Source organism: Prinia subflava, chromosome 17, assembly GCF_021018805.1.
Source record: "Prinia subflava isolate CZ2003 ecotype Zambia chromosome 17, Cam_Psub_1.2, whole genome shotgun sequence".
NCBI lineage: Eukaryota > Metazoa > Chordata > Aves > Passeriformes > Cisticolidae > Prinia > Prinia subflava.
Window position 1 is genome coordinate 13,892,004 of NC_086263.1, and position 14,169 is coordinate 13,906,172.

At 44.3% G+C, this 14,169-nt stretch overlaps 1 protein-coding gene across 2 annotated transcripts; it reads right to left on the reverse strand.

Annotated features, from left to right (window-relative positions):
- Positions 1–359: 359 nt before the first annotated feature.
- Positions 360–12,010, reverse strand: COPS3 (COP9 signalosome subunit 3). Of its 2 annotated transcripts, XM_063414152.1 has the most exons (12): positions 11,852–12,010; positions 8,938–9,067; positions 7,972–8,084; positions 7,824–7,873; positions 6,895–6,987; positions 6,009–6,188; positions 4,934–5,074; positions 3,822–3,995; positions 2,899–2,985; positions 2,484–2,597; positions 1,837–1,917; positions 360–1,529 (listed from the first exon to the last, which is right to left on the reverse strand). In XM_063414152.1, the coding sequence occupies exons 1-12, from the start codon at positions 11,904–11,906 to the stop codon at positions 1,476–1,478; spliced, it is 1,272 nt and encodes a 423-aa protein (XP_063270222.1). In that variant the 5' UTR covers positions 11,907–12,010; the 3' UTR covers positions 360–1,475. The 2 variants fall into 2 exon arrangements, with proteins under 2 accessions (XP_063270222.1, XP_063270223.1); XM_063414153.1 differs by lacking the exons at positions 7,972–8,084; positions 8,938–9,067; positions 11,852–12,010 and having other exon boundaries at positions 6,895–7,055.
- Positions 12,011–14,169: the final 2,159 nt, after the last annotated feature.

A 14,169-nucleotide genomic window follows, 5' to 3' on the forward strand; every position in this document is an offset into this window, starting at 1 on the left:
GCTGCTCACACTATGGACCTCCCCTGTGTTCAATACTAAACTGCTATTTTACACTTTCAAAAACATCCTTCATCACCAACCACAGCCTGGGACACCTCTCTTGACCAGAAAGCAGCACCCTGCTCTCACAAAGGCTCTGCTAGACTGAAACTGCGGTTTTAAGTGAAAACCCCAACACTTCTGTATCAGCACTGGAAGCACAAATGGAATATTTTCAACCACAGGTAACCTCAATAAATACAAACTTCACACAGCAAGAGCCAGGAATGCTCAGCTCCCCCCAGGAAACAAGCTGGCAGGGTAGCAGGACCAAGCAGCTCCTGGTCAGGTGTTTGAGTAGGAAGCAGTGGCTGCTGAGCTTCTTGTTTTCTGATTTGATGACAGGTTTATTTCTGCCTGACAGGAAGGTGTTTGAACAGTGAGAATCTTCAGATACACAAGAACAACAGAAAATTAAACAGCCTGTTGATTTAAGGGGTGAAGCACTTGAAAGAATCCAATAAGAAAGTTTTAAAGTTTAAAATAGTAAATTAAAAACCAGGTACTATTCCAACACGTTATAGCCGAATAAAATCCTGCATTTTGAGAGCTGTATAGAATTCTATTTATGTTCCATGCAGAAATATTGGTTTCCACCAAAGCAACTCTCAGCCTGTTGAATGCCAGTTGCACAGAATCAAACATTTAAATTTCTTTCAGTATAAACAACTTCCTATCTAGAATCCTCCAGAACACCAACGTCTTCCAAATATCCTTTTGTTTAGGTCTAAGAAGTTTCATCTAAGAGCAAATAATATTAGCAGATATTTTGTACCAGAAACTTAAAATCATAAACAGCTGTCACGTATGTTTTCCATATAAGATTCCTACTTTGCAGCAAACTTCCTTACAAGGACACGTTGACACCCTCGTCCTTTTGGGAAGAACAGTTCTTATTTCCTCATTTAACAGACACACCAGCTACATTGGGCATATGCAAATTCTCTACATTATGATTTGCTTGAACTCCACCCCTCTGCTCCCACCACACATACGATAAATCTGCACTTTGAGCCAACTTTAAATACAGAATAATGAACCAGTAATTATCTTGCAAGTGAACCAACACTAGTTTGTATTCTTCCCTGAATAACACGTTTTTTTTTTTTGCAGAAGAGAACTGCTACAGAAACACGGCAACATTCAAACCCTTTAAAACAAAAGGTAGATTATTTAATGCATTAACAATGTTAATCTGAAGATAAATAAATCCACAACAGACTTTCAAGTTTCTTTTGAGATTTCCTTTTTCTTTGCAGAGAATATTTCTGATATTATACAGTACTGAGAGGGTGTTCTTTTATTTTCTTAATGTCCAGGTGAAAAGCAAAGCTCAGTTCTCTCTGCTCTCTTCGTGGAACTCCTCAATGCCCTGTTCCAGACGTGATTCTTTCATAAGCTTTTACTTGAAAGCGGAGTGGTGAGCAACATTAACTTCAAGAATAACTGGATGGTTTGGTCCCTGAGTCATCTTCTTGAGAGCCCATACTCTGAAAGGGAGAGAGTTAGCTCTGTTCAGAAACAGGTCTGCAGGCTTCAGAAAGACAGTTCTTTCAAGTGACCAGGTAAGAAATAAAGTGCTTGTGAAATAACATGCACTTAATTTTCTGTTTGAAATCACTGCAGGATTAATTAGGAAAAAGCACCTTTAAAAATAATAAATTCTCTTTACGATGTGTCATGATGTTTATGCACATATTATTAATGAAGTGTCATAATAACACTGTAAATACTGACATTCAGTACAACATCCTCACTGCACTGAATGAATCTCTTACAAGGCATTAAATCCATTACCTTCTGCACAAACTGAGGATTCACAGTGATCTCTTGATCCATGGCTTTCAGTCGTTCATCAAGCTCTATACATTTCAGCATCTTAAAAATATGTATGAAATTGATTACTTCACCCAGCTTGTACCTGATCTTCAAGACATTTCATGGCTGTGCCATGCAGAACAAGTAACTTTTGCCACCGCTAAAGTTCCACAGCAAAATGTTCTCATCCCTCACCTCCCAAACAAAAGGGTCAGAGCAATTTTTATTCCCTTCCTTTGATCCATGTCTTCCCAACAGACCTTTTTAAAGCCATTGATAGACAGTCCCATGAGGCTCAACCACCTTAACCTATGGGCAGGTTATTGAGAACCAATGGAAGTGATTCTTGAAATTTAAAACCCTAAAAACAATCTTTTAATCTATTCAAGAATCTTTCCATCACCAACAGCAAGCAGTCTTGGAGTCTGCTCAAGCTGTGCAGGACACAATAGAGAACACATTGACAGAGTATTAATCTAAAACCCATGAAAATACTGTGAAATAGTCAAATAGTGATTTACTGTTCTCTATATCTAAGTTAGTAACTACACTGGCTTCTGCCAGTAGCTCTCTGATTACAGACTAAGGTTCTTTGGTAAGAATTCCAAAAGCAGTAAAAGATTTACCTCCTGATCAATGTTATGAAGCATAGCTGGATTGTTATATTTTTCAGGATTATCATGGAAACAGACCATACCATCTTTCTGATTAATACTTGCAAAGATTTCACCATCTTCTATCTGAAATGACAAAGGGTTTAATAGAAGTTATCACCAAGAAAACAGAATTTCAGGTAGCTACAAGACACAGACTCTTTGAAATTGTCTTTAATTTGGTTGCTCTTATTTCCCACAGGTTCCCAAACCCACAATTCTTGCCTTATCTTACATGAAGAAAGGCTTTTTAGATTTTTTTGAGAACAGTCTCAACACCACAGCAGACTGCCAGCATTTCCTCCACCCTGAAAAAGAACTGCTCAGGACATGTACTGCCAAGCCAAACACTAATTTTGGGATAGTTTAACCAAGTCAGAGGTCTTACCATGTGGAGGACGTATTTTTCTGCTTCTTGGGGCCCTGACAGCTGCACTCGACTTGCCATGTCTTGTAATGACAATGTTAAAAATGTCTGAAATTCAGAAAGTTTTAAAGTGTTAAAATTGATTGTTTAAGATTCTCTCATTGATGCTTCATGGCCTATGAAACCTGACTGTCTGATGGGAAGGAACAAGTGGAACACACAATTATTAAAGGGCTCATGAGAGTGAGTCAGTTCTTCCTCCAGACATTAATTTGTTACACTGAGCACCTATGGAGTCATTACTCATTCCTGCTATTTTATTTTATATCAGACCATATCCAACCTCTTTCTCTCAACTTTTTACACAAAAAAGGTGAGTTTCCACCCCTTGAATTTCCTTCAAGAGATGCATATATAAAGATCCTTATGAGATTTTTTTCCTAGTGCAACAAATATCATTTGAGCTTGCCAAAATAACCCACTTTTCCCAATCACCTTTCAGGATTAATCTGATCTCTCAGCTGAAGGAGCAAATCACTTCAGTGCTTCTGGTTTTGCTTTTATTCCACACTCTTCCAAAATCTGTCGTATTCACTCACTCTTTTCTAATGAAGTGGCCTGTAAAGTTCAATTTTCCTATTTTTTGAATAGGGATGAAGGTCACTGGGTTGCACCGCTCACTTTTTTGATTATCTACAAAAACCCCATGGGCAACCCCCAACAGACAGATTGAATCACCTTTTAAATAATGCATAAGCAGCCAACTGATTTGCTTTCCTTTACAGTCTTTCCTTTACAGTCTTTCCTTTACAGTCTCCTTTGTTTCAGACAAAAATCTCAGTTTTAGTAATTTCTCTGCCACATTACTATGTTATCAATTAGCTCTAAATTGAATATATTTTAGAAGTAACTCTTAGAGGAAAACTGCTCCCGGTTTCTCTTACCTTGGTTAGCCTCTGAATATTCTTTTTGTAGAGAGATGACAAGCATTGCTTAACCAGCCCCATGTTGTTATCTCTTGTGAAGGTTTCACTGTGTTTGTTCACCAGATTTCGAAGCTCCGAGGGTTTATTGGTTGAATAAACTTGTGCTAATTCATGGTAAGCATTGCTAAGAGGCTGCAATCAGAAAAATGAGAACCCTTCTTAAAGAACAGTGTTCATGAAGCCTCACAAAACCTATTCAGTGCTCCAACATTAGAAGCCATGCAGGCATTGAAATAAATTTAAGTAGCTTGGGCATTTCTCATAAAAAAGACAGGGTGCCCATAACATGGCTTTATGGCAATGACAGCCCCTCCTACACTAAATCTGTACATTGCAGTGTAATATTTAATAAACATCACTCCAGGACCTCTGTGGGACAGTTTTACTCACAGCAGTGTGAAAAAACTCTCTCAACTGACCAGCTGAGTTTGAGGTAAGCATTGCCAGTAATTGCCCATCCATTATATTTGTTCTGCCCTCTGAGACATCCATCCTTGACCACACAGGGCAGAGACTCAGAAGGTGAAACCAGTTCACCTGAACTACCTTAAAATGTTTTGAACTTGTTTATTAGTCTCTGAAGTTAGAAGAATTCGGGAACTCTCTAGAATTTGCTCACAAATCAACAAACTCGGTGTTAAATAAGAACTAACTTTTAGAAGTGTGTTACTTAGGATCAGAACTCTCTCAGTAGCAGTTTTGTCTCCCACCCCACACCTCCTAATCTGAATGCTTACAGAAGTGACAGGTCAAATCTTTTCATAATGACACTGCAGCTTGAAAGCCAATTGAAATGTGAGCATTTTTAAAATTCTAACATAAAAAGCTATAAAGGAATGTGCAGTATCAGCGAAAGGAATATTGATTAGTACTATTCAACACTGAAGTTTTCCCAGATTTTAGAAACCTGCATCACTGACATCACACAACCATAAAATGGTTTGGGTTGGAAGGGACCTTCAAGTTCATCTCACTCCAAACCCTGCCATGGACAGGGACATCTTCCACTGTTACACATTTACAAATCCAGATTTGTTGATCTATTTTTTAGATGCATTTGCAATACTTACCTTAATGAATCTACCAACTATCTGGGAAGTGTATTTTGGTAGCTGCTGAACTTTACCAAGTAGTATCAAAGAAACTAGGATATACTTTTTATATGATTCCAACATAATATGACTGACTGCCATGGCTGGAGTAGTTATTGCCTAGGCAAGAGAGAAAGAAATAGAACAGAAATTTAGTCTGCTTACTGGTAGATACTGGTAGCTACTGCATGAGCAAAAAACTCAATTTCAAGCTGCATGCAGAAAGGATACAGTGAGATATGAAATTCTCCTTTCAGCACTGAAGCTTAACTAACTTCTGTCAAAATTAATTATCCAGACATATGCAAAAAAAGGGAAATTTTATACAAGCTACTCAAAACATATCACATTACAGTGGTGCCTGTCTTAAAATACACCTGCTCAGATAGAATCAAAACTTCTTTCCTTGGAATATATCTAAAGGTGTATCAGAAATCACCTGTAGCTACTTGTGAACCTGGATTAACACAGACCCTCAAAGAGATTTTATAAAGCTATTACATTATCAGAGCTCTGCAGAATATGGAAAAGGGATTTTAGTTCACTGTAATGGAACTACTCAAGAGCTGACCCTCATTTACAAAAAGGAAAAATGCTGCAATTTCTTTTGCACGTTTCACAGCATTTCCCTCACACACAAAGCTTTCCCAGTTCTACTATTTTTATTTCCTTCCCTGATAAAGCAAAAACCAGCAAATATAACAGCCTTGAATAAGCAAAACTCCTCTCAATAAAGCAGCAAAGGTCTTAGCAAAACCACTGGACTATTTTTTAAGGACACACAACTGTGTGTCAGCCTGTGACCTGTTTCTGTGCTGCAATTTTAAGCAGGCAGCAGAAAAATATTTATAGTGAGATAAATTTAACATCACCCTTTGAGCTGCACAGCTTCATCGTGCAATGAAGCTGTGAGAGACTTTCTTAAAGGAAAACACCTCCAAAGATCATTTTGCCTGTGCCAGTTCAAAGGTGCTGTGTTTCTCAGCACTGTTACCCATCTACTTTTGCCTTTCCAGACATCACACTGCAGATTTACAATTTCATTTCAAGTTACCTGTTCATAAAAGTAGAGTGCTCTCTCAAAGTTCTTTAGCCCAGTGTATATCATCCCACCATAGTAGTAGTAACATAAAAAGTGCTTCGCATCATATGCCCCATTCTCTTTACAAATATCCATCATGTCCACATCTAGATACGGGAGGGCAGGTTTAAAGCATTTTGCTAACAAACAGAGCTACAAGAAAATAAATCAGGTTTTCATAAATTAGCCATTTCCATTCGAGTTTCCATGAGAAGGAATTGAAATGAAATTAATTACTACTACTGCATAAATATCACTCTCACACAAGTTAAAAACCAGAGCATGTCAGTAGTGGAGTAACACAGGTTGAAAAGCTTTAATACAGGTTATGAACTGTTATAAAATTATCTGACTCCTAAAGAAATTACACTCTGACAAATCTGTTTGAGACTCCAGGACTGCCAGGCTACTGTGCTGGCAGCACTAAATATTGCTCTGAACATTCCTGTCCAACCCTGAATCCCAGGAGCCAAGAATGAGACAGAAATACAAATCCAGGCCAAAGACACCGAGACAAACACGTCTTTTGTCAGACTTGAGCAGACAGTAGCTGGATTTTACACTGATGCCACCCAAGATAAGTTCAGTGTGACTTTCAGCCCACAGAGAATGGATGTCAAAGGACTTTCTGAAGTCATCAACAAAATCAAAGATCTGAGGACATGCACTGAACATTTAAAATTAGTAATTAATCAGTTCAGATTTCATTTCAGTATATTATATTATTTACTACTGGGATATAACCAAACCAAACAAAAATCCATTATTACACTGCAATATGCGAACATGCATTTCCTTGAAGGTTTATAGGTATTTTATAAGCTTTTATTCTCACAAAAAGCCCTTCTCATCCCCTTACCTGGCAGAGATCTGCGTGTATTGAGGTCAGCTGGTTTGTGTTCATCTGCATCTTGTCTATGGCTTGTCTGAGAATGCTAATTCCTCGCAGGGGCTGTCAGAAATTACATCTCTTTCAGATAATTTCTCATAGATGGCAGCACATTGGATCTTATGTTGACACTTACAAATGAAAAATAACACTAATTGACAGGTTCCATTAAGTAATAGTTAACCTGAGGTTCCCTTTTTGTGGGACATCGCAGACTCTTGGAAAATAAAATTAACCTTGGCTATACAACTTCTCCTGATGAAGTCAACAATTCTGCTCCACAAAGCAAATCTCACCAGGAAAACAGTAATCTGTATCAATAAAAAATCCTTCCTTGATTCCATGACTCCACCTAAACTCCCAACAAACACTAAAGACAAAGTTCTCATTTCACTCCACTTAAAAGCTGAGATCAAATCTGGTCTGCCTTAGACAAGACTTCACCAAAGTGAAAAAGTCAGGATTGTAGCAATAAAACCACTGGTCAAGTATTTCTTCATCAAGCTTCCTGCACATTTTAAGGCTTTTAATTAAGAACATTCTGTAACACCAGTGAGAATAACACTGAAACTAAAATCACTGACTCACCAGTGCTAATAACCCTTGCAGCTCTCTCCTCTACTCATGCACACATTGTCTGAAGAACATTTTTGGTACTACAGATCTCCTATTTAATGTGGGAAAATATGTTTTTAGGTGACTTTTCTCCCCCCCACAAATTATCTTCCTTAGGTTTTCCAATTTTGAGTTTGATTCATTACCTTTCAGTAAACTTATAACTAAGGAGATGTACAGAAACATTTGATGTGAAGTTAGTGGCAAATCTTTATGGGGTAAGAGGCTGTAACACCCCCTTTGGGTATGGAGTAGTTTATTTGTACTAGATGATACTTGCTCACCTGTTTTCTCTCCACAAGGGCATTTGTTAACTGGTGGCACAGACCAGCAACTAAACACAGTAAAAAACAAACAAAAACACCTCAGTGAAAAATCAGTATTACCAAATTATCCAAAACTAAATCAAGCCTGAAATTAGGCTTAACTTACAAGTGTCTGTTGCATATCTAATGTGTTCTCCATTGCAAGTGCTGATAAAAAGCTGCACCTGTGAGAATAACGTTTCGAAGTCAGGGATGCTGGGCATAGAAAACTTCACAAACCTGAAATAAAGAAACAAAAGGCTCAGCATTTATTGCTTGGAGGTTCATAACAAAGATTCATTTTCATTGCTAAGTCTCTGCATGTAGGTGCTTGCAAACAAATCCAAAGTGTTTATGAGACATGGTGTAGGATTTCCTCAGTAGCTGCACAACAACATCTGAAAACACCTTTCTGTGCACAACATAATTCTAAATTAATGCAAACTACAATGGCAAAGATCATTTTCAGTATTATCAATATGTTGTTTTAGAAGAGTAGTAGAAGAAGTACTAGAATTCTGATCTTTCCCTTAAAAGAGAATTTTAAAATAGCAGTGGAACCTGCAGATAGTTCCCTTGAAGTCAGATACAGCCCATCTGAACTTCATGACTAAATATCTTTACTTTAGTTCAGCACCCCCAAGGCAACTTAAGTTTTATCTTAAACTCCAGAGAGCAGCAAGAGCCTCAGTGTTGCCAAAGACAAACACCCAAGACCCATGATAAAAGTCTGGTTTTTACTGGAACAAAACGTTTTGCTCCATGCTTATAGTTCAGTGCATTAATGCCCTGAAAATAAAGTCTTTAAAGCTCATTCTATATCTTTTTCCTGAATACATATGGAAAAACACTTATGGAATCCCAGAATGGTTTGTGTTGGAAGGGACCTTAGAGCCCATCCAGGTCCAATCCCTGCCATTCCACTGTCCCAGGCTGCTCCAAGCTCTGGCCTTGGGCACTTCCAGGGATGCAGGGGCAGCCATAGCTGCTCTGGGCACCCTGTGCCAGGGCCAGAATAAAACACTTTGCTTGGCTGACAGTTCAGCTCATTGCCTGGTGTTTTAATATTTAATTAAAAGCACGCAACACTTACAAAACAGCAAGAACACCTAGTGAGTGTTCCTGTACATCCAGGGCACCGAGCACTGTATCCAGATGAGAAAGATTCTTTGCTAGCAGCTCTCCACTTTTATTGATCAGTTCACAAAGCTGGGTCATTTGCCCTGAAAAATAAAAAGTGTTGTTGTCAAAGCCCAATTAGAGAACGTTCACCCATTCCCACACCACATCATAACCTGCTTCCCAAGTAAGCTCAGGAAATAATAGTATTACCTCGAGTTTTAATTTTCTTTAATAAAACAGGCATTAATTTTCTACCCACCACATGTTTGTTTTTTATTTAATAAAACAAATACCAGAGCTTGTTCCTTGCTGGTCCTGAAGCACTACCCAACTTTCAGGTCTGCTCATAAACATTTTTTTGACGTAGACATGAAAGTTACAAGTAAGTACCTACAACAAAAGTATTTAAAAACCTGTCCTTAAATTTATTTTGTACAATTAAAACTGCAATGTTATTCTATATGCTGTGAGCTGTGAACACAGCACAGAAAGTGACTACTTTGAATGAGGAAGGTATGGTAAGCCCCAAAACCCTTAGAAAGAAAGCAGATCCATTCCCATGAACTGCTTTCAAACTCTTCCTCCCCCAGAATTAATTGAATGAATAAAAACTACGTCCTTCTGAAGCAGGGTATTGTTTCAAGCAGAGTATTGTTTCAATGTTCAATCCTTGCAGATTAGAGAGAAAAAAACAGAGGTTCTCTCACCCTTAACAAAAGTCTACATAAAATGAGGAATAGTGCCTCCATTCAGAGAGATTTACACTACCCTCAGGTCTCTGGCCTTTTCCTCTGAGAAAGGAAAAGCAGGAAGTTCTAGCAATGAAATGTTAGTTTTGAAGTGACAGAGGGATCAAAAATTCCAAGAGGGGGACTAGACCCCATAAACTTGCTTCCAAAACTGTTCTCCTCCGTATGGAATTAAAAAAGGCTTAAGCACGGGAAGGAATGGGGCTTGTAAAACTCTCTGTGCTTTGATAATGGTGTTCAGGCACTGCAACCCCTAGTTCTGCTGTCCTCCCTGTTCCAGAAATCCACCCCTTCTACAGTTCTATCACTTAGCATTCCCCTAAAAAAACCAGAACAAAACAAAACAAAACAAAACAAAACCCAAACAAATAGAAAAAACCAACCCCAACAGACTCTGGGCAAACTGGTTTAGTGGAGTGTGTCCCTGTCCATGGCAAGGGTTGGAAAGAAATGGCCTTTAAGGTTTCTTCCAACCCAAACCATTCTGGGATTCTGTAATCTATTCCTCTACCACACACATGCACCAAACAACTTCCAGTCTAAGCAGAAATTCCAGTACCAGGCCCAACTAAATGTCCCTTTCTGTCACCTCCTCTCACATCCAGCGGCCTGCCTGGCTCTGGATTCACTTTCACAGAATCCCAGAATGGTCTGGGTTGGAAGGGACTTTAAAGATCATCTCATCCCAAATCTCAGCTTTCTGCTATCCCAGGCTGCTCCAAGCCCCATCCAGCCTGGCCTTGGACACCTCCAGGATCCAGGGGAGCCACAGCTTCTCTGGGAATTCTGTGTCAGGGCCTCCCCACCCTCACAGGGAAGAATTCTTTCCTAATATCCAATCTAATCCTACTCTTTTGTTATTATGAAGCCATTCCCCCTTTCCTGTCCCTCCAGATCTTATAAATAGTTTCTCCTCCTCTTTCCTGTAGCTCCCTCCAGATACTGGAAAGCCACGATTAGGCCACCCCAGAGCCTTCTCTTTTCCAGGCTGAACAATCCAGGTTCTCACAGCCTTTCCCCACAGCTCCACCCCTCCAGTGATGCTGGTGGCCTCATCTGGACTTGCTCCACCAGGTCCATGTCCTTCCTGTGCTGGGACTGTCTCACAGAGAACATCTCCCTGGCTCATCCCTAATGGGAGAACTTCCATAAAGCAAATCACCTTGAACCTTCTGCATCCCCAAAACTCTGAGACAGAAAGTTCTCCAGCTCAACTACAGGAGAACAAAGATCCATCTTCCATCTGCTGCGTACCCACACCTTGAAGGTATAAATTATGTCTGAAGTAAAAATACTTTCTATTTATTAAGTGAAACCAGAGTAAGAGAAAGCTGGAGCTCAACCCAAGAACTACCACAGATAAAACCTGGGGCCATGGTGGGAAACATCAAATTTTCATCAGCTTGTGGGAGGAAACATCCCAGCACCGACCAGTCAGAACACATTTCAAAGAGCATCAACTCAGTGGGAAAGTTCAAGAACCAGGAAACGCTGCGCCCACACACAGTAAAATTAGGAGTTTGGCAGTGAAACTAAGGAATCCTAACTGTGATTATTAAAACCCTTTGTGAGCACGTGGTTACAGTCTCAGATCTGTCACACAGTTCCGTGGCGGGGCGGGACTCTGTCCATGCTCTGCCTGGAAATGTGGAGCACGGACACTTGGACAATTCAGAAATTTATTTTAAAATCACACTTATCACAACTTGCCCGTTCATTAGGGAGGTAACAGGCTGGGTCACAAAAACCCAGTTAAAGCCTTAGCGATGCTCGCTCCTCCCCCTATTTTAAAGGCTCAGATTTTGGCAGGATCACCGGCGCGGGCTCTGCTACCGAAACCACCCCCTGAGAGAACCACGGAGCTCCGTGAGAGCACCGCCGGTCCCTCGTGCCCTGTCACACCGCCGGGATCCCTTCGGGGCTGCCCCGAATTAACCCCGGCGCGGGCCCCGCAGCCCCGGGGGTGCAGCACCCCAGACCCGCGCCTGAGGGAGCGCCGTGCGAGCGGGCAGGCCCCGGCCCGCCGCGCCGTCACCCGCGCGGTTTGACGAGCTCCTTCGGTCTTCGCCGTCCTCCCGCGGCCCCGCGGGCCCGCCCCGTCCTCCCGGTCCCCCCGGCCGGCCCCGTCCCCCTCACCCTGGGCCGAGAGCTGCCGGACGCTGTTGACGAACTGCTCCAGGGCTGACGCCATCTTGGCGGCTCGCGCCGCGGCCGCGCGCGCTGAGGGGCGGGGCGGGGGGAGCGGCGCGCGCCGGGAGCCGCCGCCCGCCGCCCGCCAATGAGGGGCGGCCGCGGGGGCCGCGCGACGCCCGCCGCCCGCGCGCCACTTCCGCCGCCTCTCGCGAGAAGCGCGGTCGCTATGGCAACCGCCGGCCCCGCGTCCGGCGCGCGGGAGGGGCCGTGACTCAGCAGCGCTGGGGGGGGGGGTTGGTGATGTCATGGCGCGTCAGCACCTCGCGACATGAGGCCCGCGCGACACCGGGGACCCCCCGCCACACCGGGGACCCCCCGCGACACGAGGGCCCATGTGATAAGGGACCCCTGCGACATGGGGACCCCAGCGACACCGGGCCCTCCCCGACACCGGTGGCCGGTCCCTCCCGCTGCCCGCGGGGCGGGGGGTGAAGCCCACCCGAATGGCTGCTCTGCCCCAGCAGAGGTTTCATCCCTTTCGTCCCTTCTGGCGGGGACTCAGTGTGGAGGTGTCGTCTGATCGCGTGATGTTTGCTCTGGTACCAGGGAATAGGATTTGAATCCCTCAGGTTGATACATTTTGGATCTGTATTTTCCATCCCTCGCGAGCTGTTGCAGGCAGGGAATGTGTCGGTCGTTCGGTATCCATGAAGATGATGGAAGCGTCAGTGGAGATCACAGAATCGTAAAATATCCAGAGCTGGAAGGGACCCACAGGGATCGTCCAGGCGAACTCCTGGCCCTGCACAGGACAAGCCCGAAATCCCACCCTGTGCTTGAGAGCATTACCCAATTGAACTCTGTCAGGCTTGGTGCCCCGACCACTGCCCTGGGGAGCCATAAATTCGCATGTATTCCCTCCCTGCTTAGTCAGGAACATCCAGCTGTGTTGAAATCCCATTCCTCGCAGGAAGCAAAACGCCTGCGGTGCAAGTGAAAGCTCAACACAGACCTGAACTTCACACATTCCCCTCCCAGCCGCAGCTGAGATCATCGTGTCCAGCCAGTTCTCCCTTCCTTCCCTCCGTGACCTTCCCCAGGTCACCCGATCCCAACAGCAAATTTGCCCTCTCTATGAAACAAGGACAACACATTCCACTTGAAAACACTCTGGACTTGAAAAAATAAATATTTTGGAACCTTATTATTGCTGTCGAGTAAAATCTTTTATTTCCCAGCTCTAATCCTGTCAGTACCATTTGGAGAACTCCCTCTTTTTCATCAGTTTTAATCCCCAAAGTGGTTTTTGAGCAGATCTTTGGTGTCTTTGGTCAGAACATGGAACCTTGGTGCAGTGGGTGCTTTTTTTAGGGTTTGGGGATTGGCTTTTAAGGGTTCCTGTCAGGCGTGGGGACAGAGCTGTCACACGGCGCAAGAACTGACCGAAACGAGCGCATTTTATGCAGAAAATCACCATTTTAAGCGTGCCCCAAATGTACCCCCCACCCCTGCAGGCAAGGACGGGCATGGGGAGGGAGTGGGTATCCCAAAGGCTGGCAGCGAGGGAAACTGAGGCGGGGAAGGAGGGAGGGGAAGGGCGGCGGGGCTGGGGCAGCCTTAAGGCGGGCGGGCGGCGCGGAGCCGCGGCGCTGTCGCAGGGCGTTTGTGCCGCTTTAAGGCGGTGCCGGCGCTCCGGGCTCGGCAGGCACCGGGAAGAGGAACTGGGCTTTGCACTGCCGGGTCGGGGCGAGCTCCGCGCCGGGCACCGGCCCCGCCGCCGCCGCCGCCGCTCCGCGCTCGCTGCCGGGGAGGGATGGGGCGGGGAGGGGGAGGACACGGCGGGGCCAGGACGGGCCTTTGCATCCCCCCCCGCGCCCCCCGGCAGCCCCTTTGCTCCCGCTTGCACGCCCCCTCCGCTCCTTCCTCCTGCTGCAGAGGGATGCGCTTGACAGGGCTGCCCGCTGGCTCGCTGCGTGCTTGAGAGAGAGGCTTGGAGAGGCTTTGCCCCTTTGCCTGGAGAGCCCCCCTAGCCCCTGCTCTCTGCCCCCTACCCCCTACCCCCTGCCCCTAGCCCTGCATCTGCTTCCTCGAGTCCCCATCCCCGGCTCGAAGCACCGTCCCCTTCCTCAAGCTCCCGTCCCCTTCCTCGAGCCCCCTTGCCCTGCTCCAAGGCCCCATCCCCTTCCCTGAGCCTCCTACTCTGAGCCCCCATCCCCTTGTTCAAGCCCCTCATTCCCTTTCCCATTCCCTGCCCCAAACCCCCATCCCCTGCCCAGAATCTGCATCGCTGAGCCTCCCATTCCCTCCCCTGAGCCCCCTTC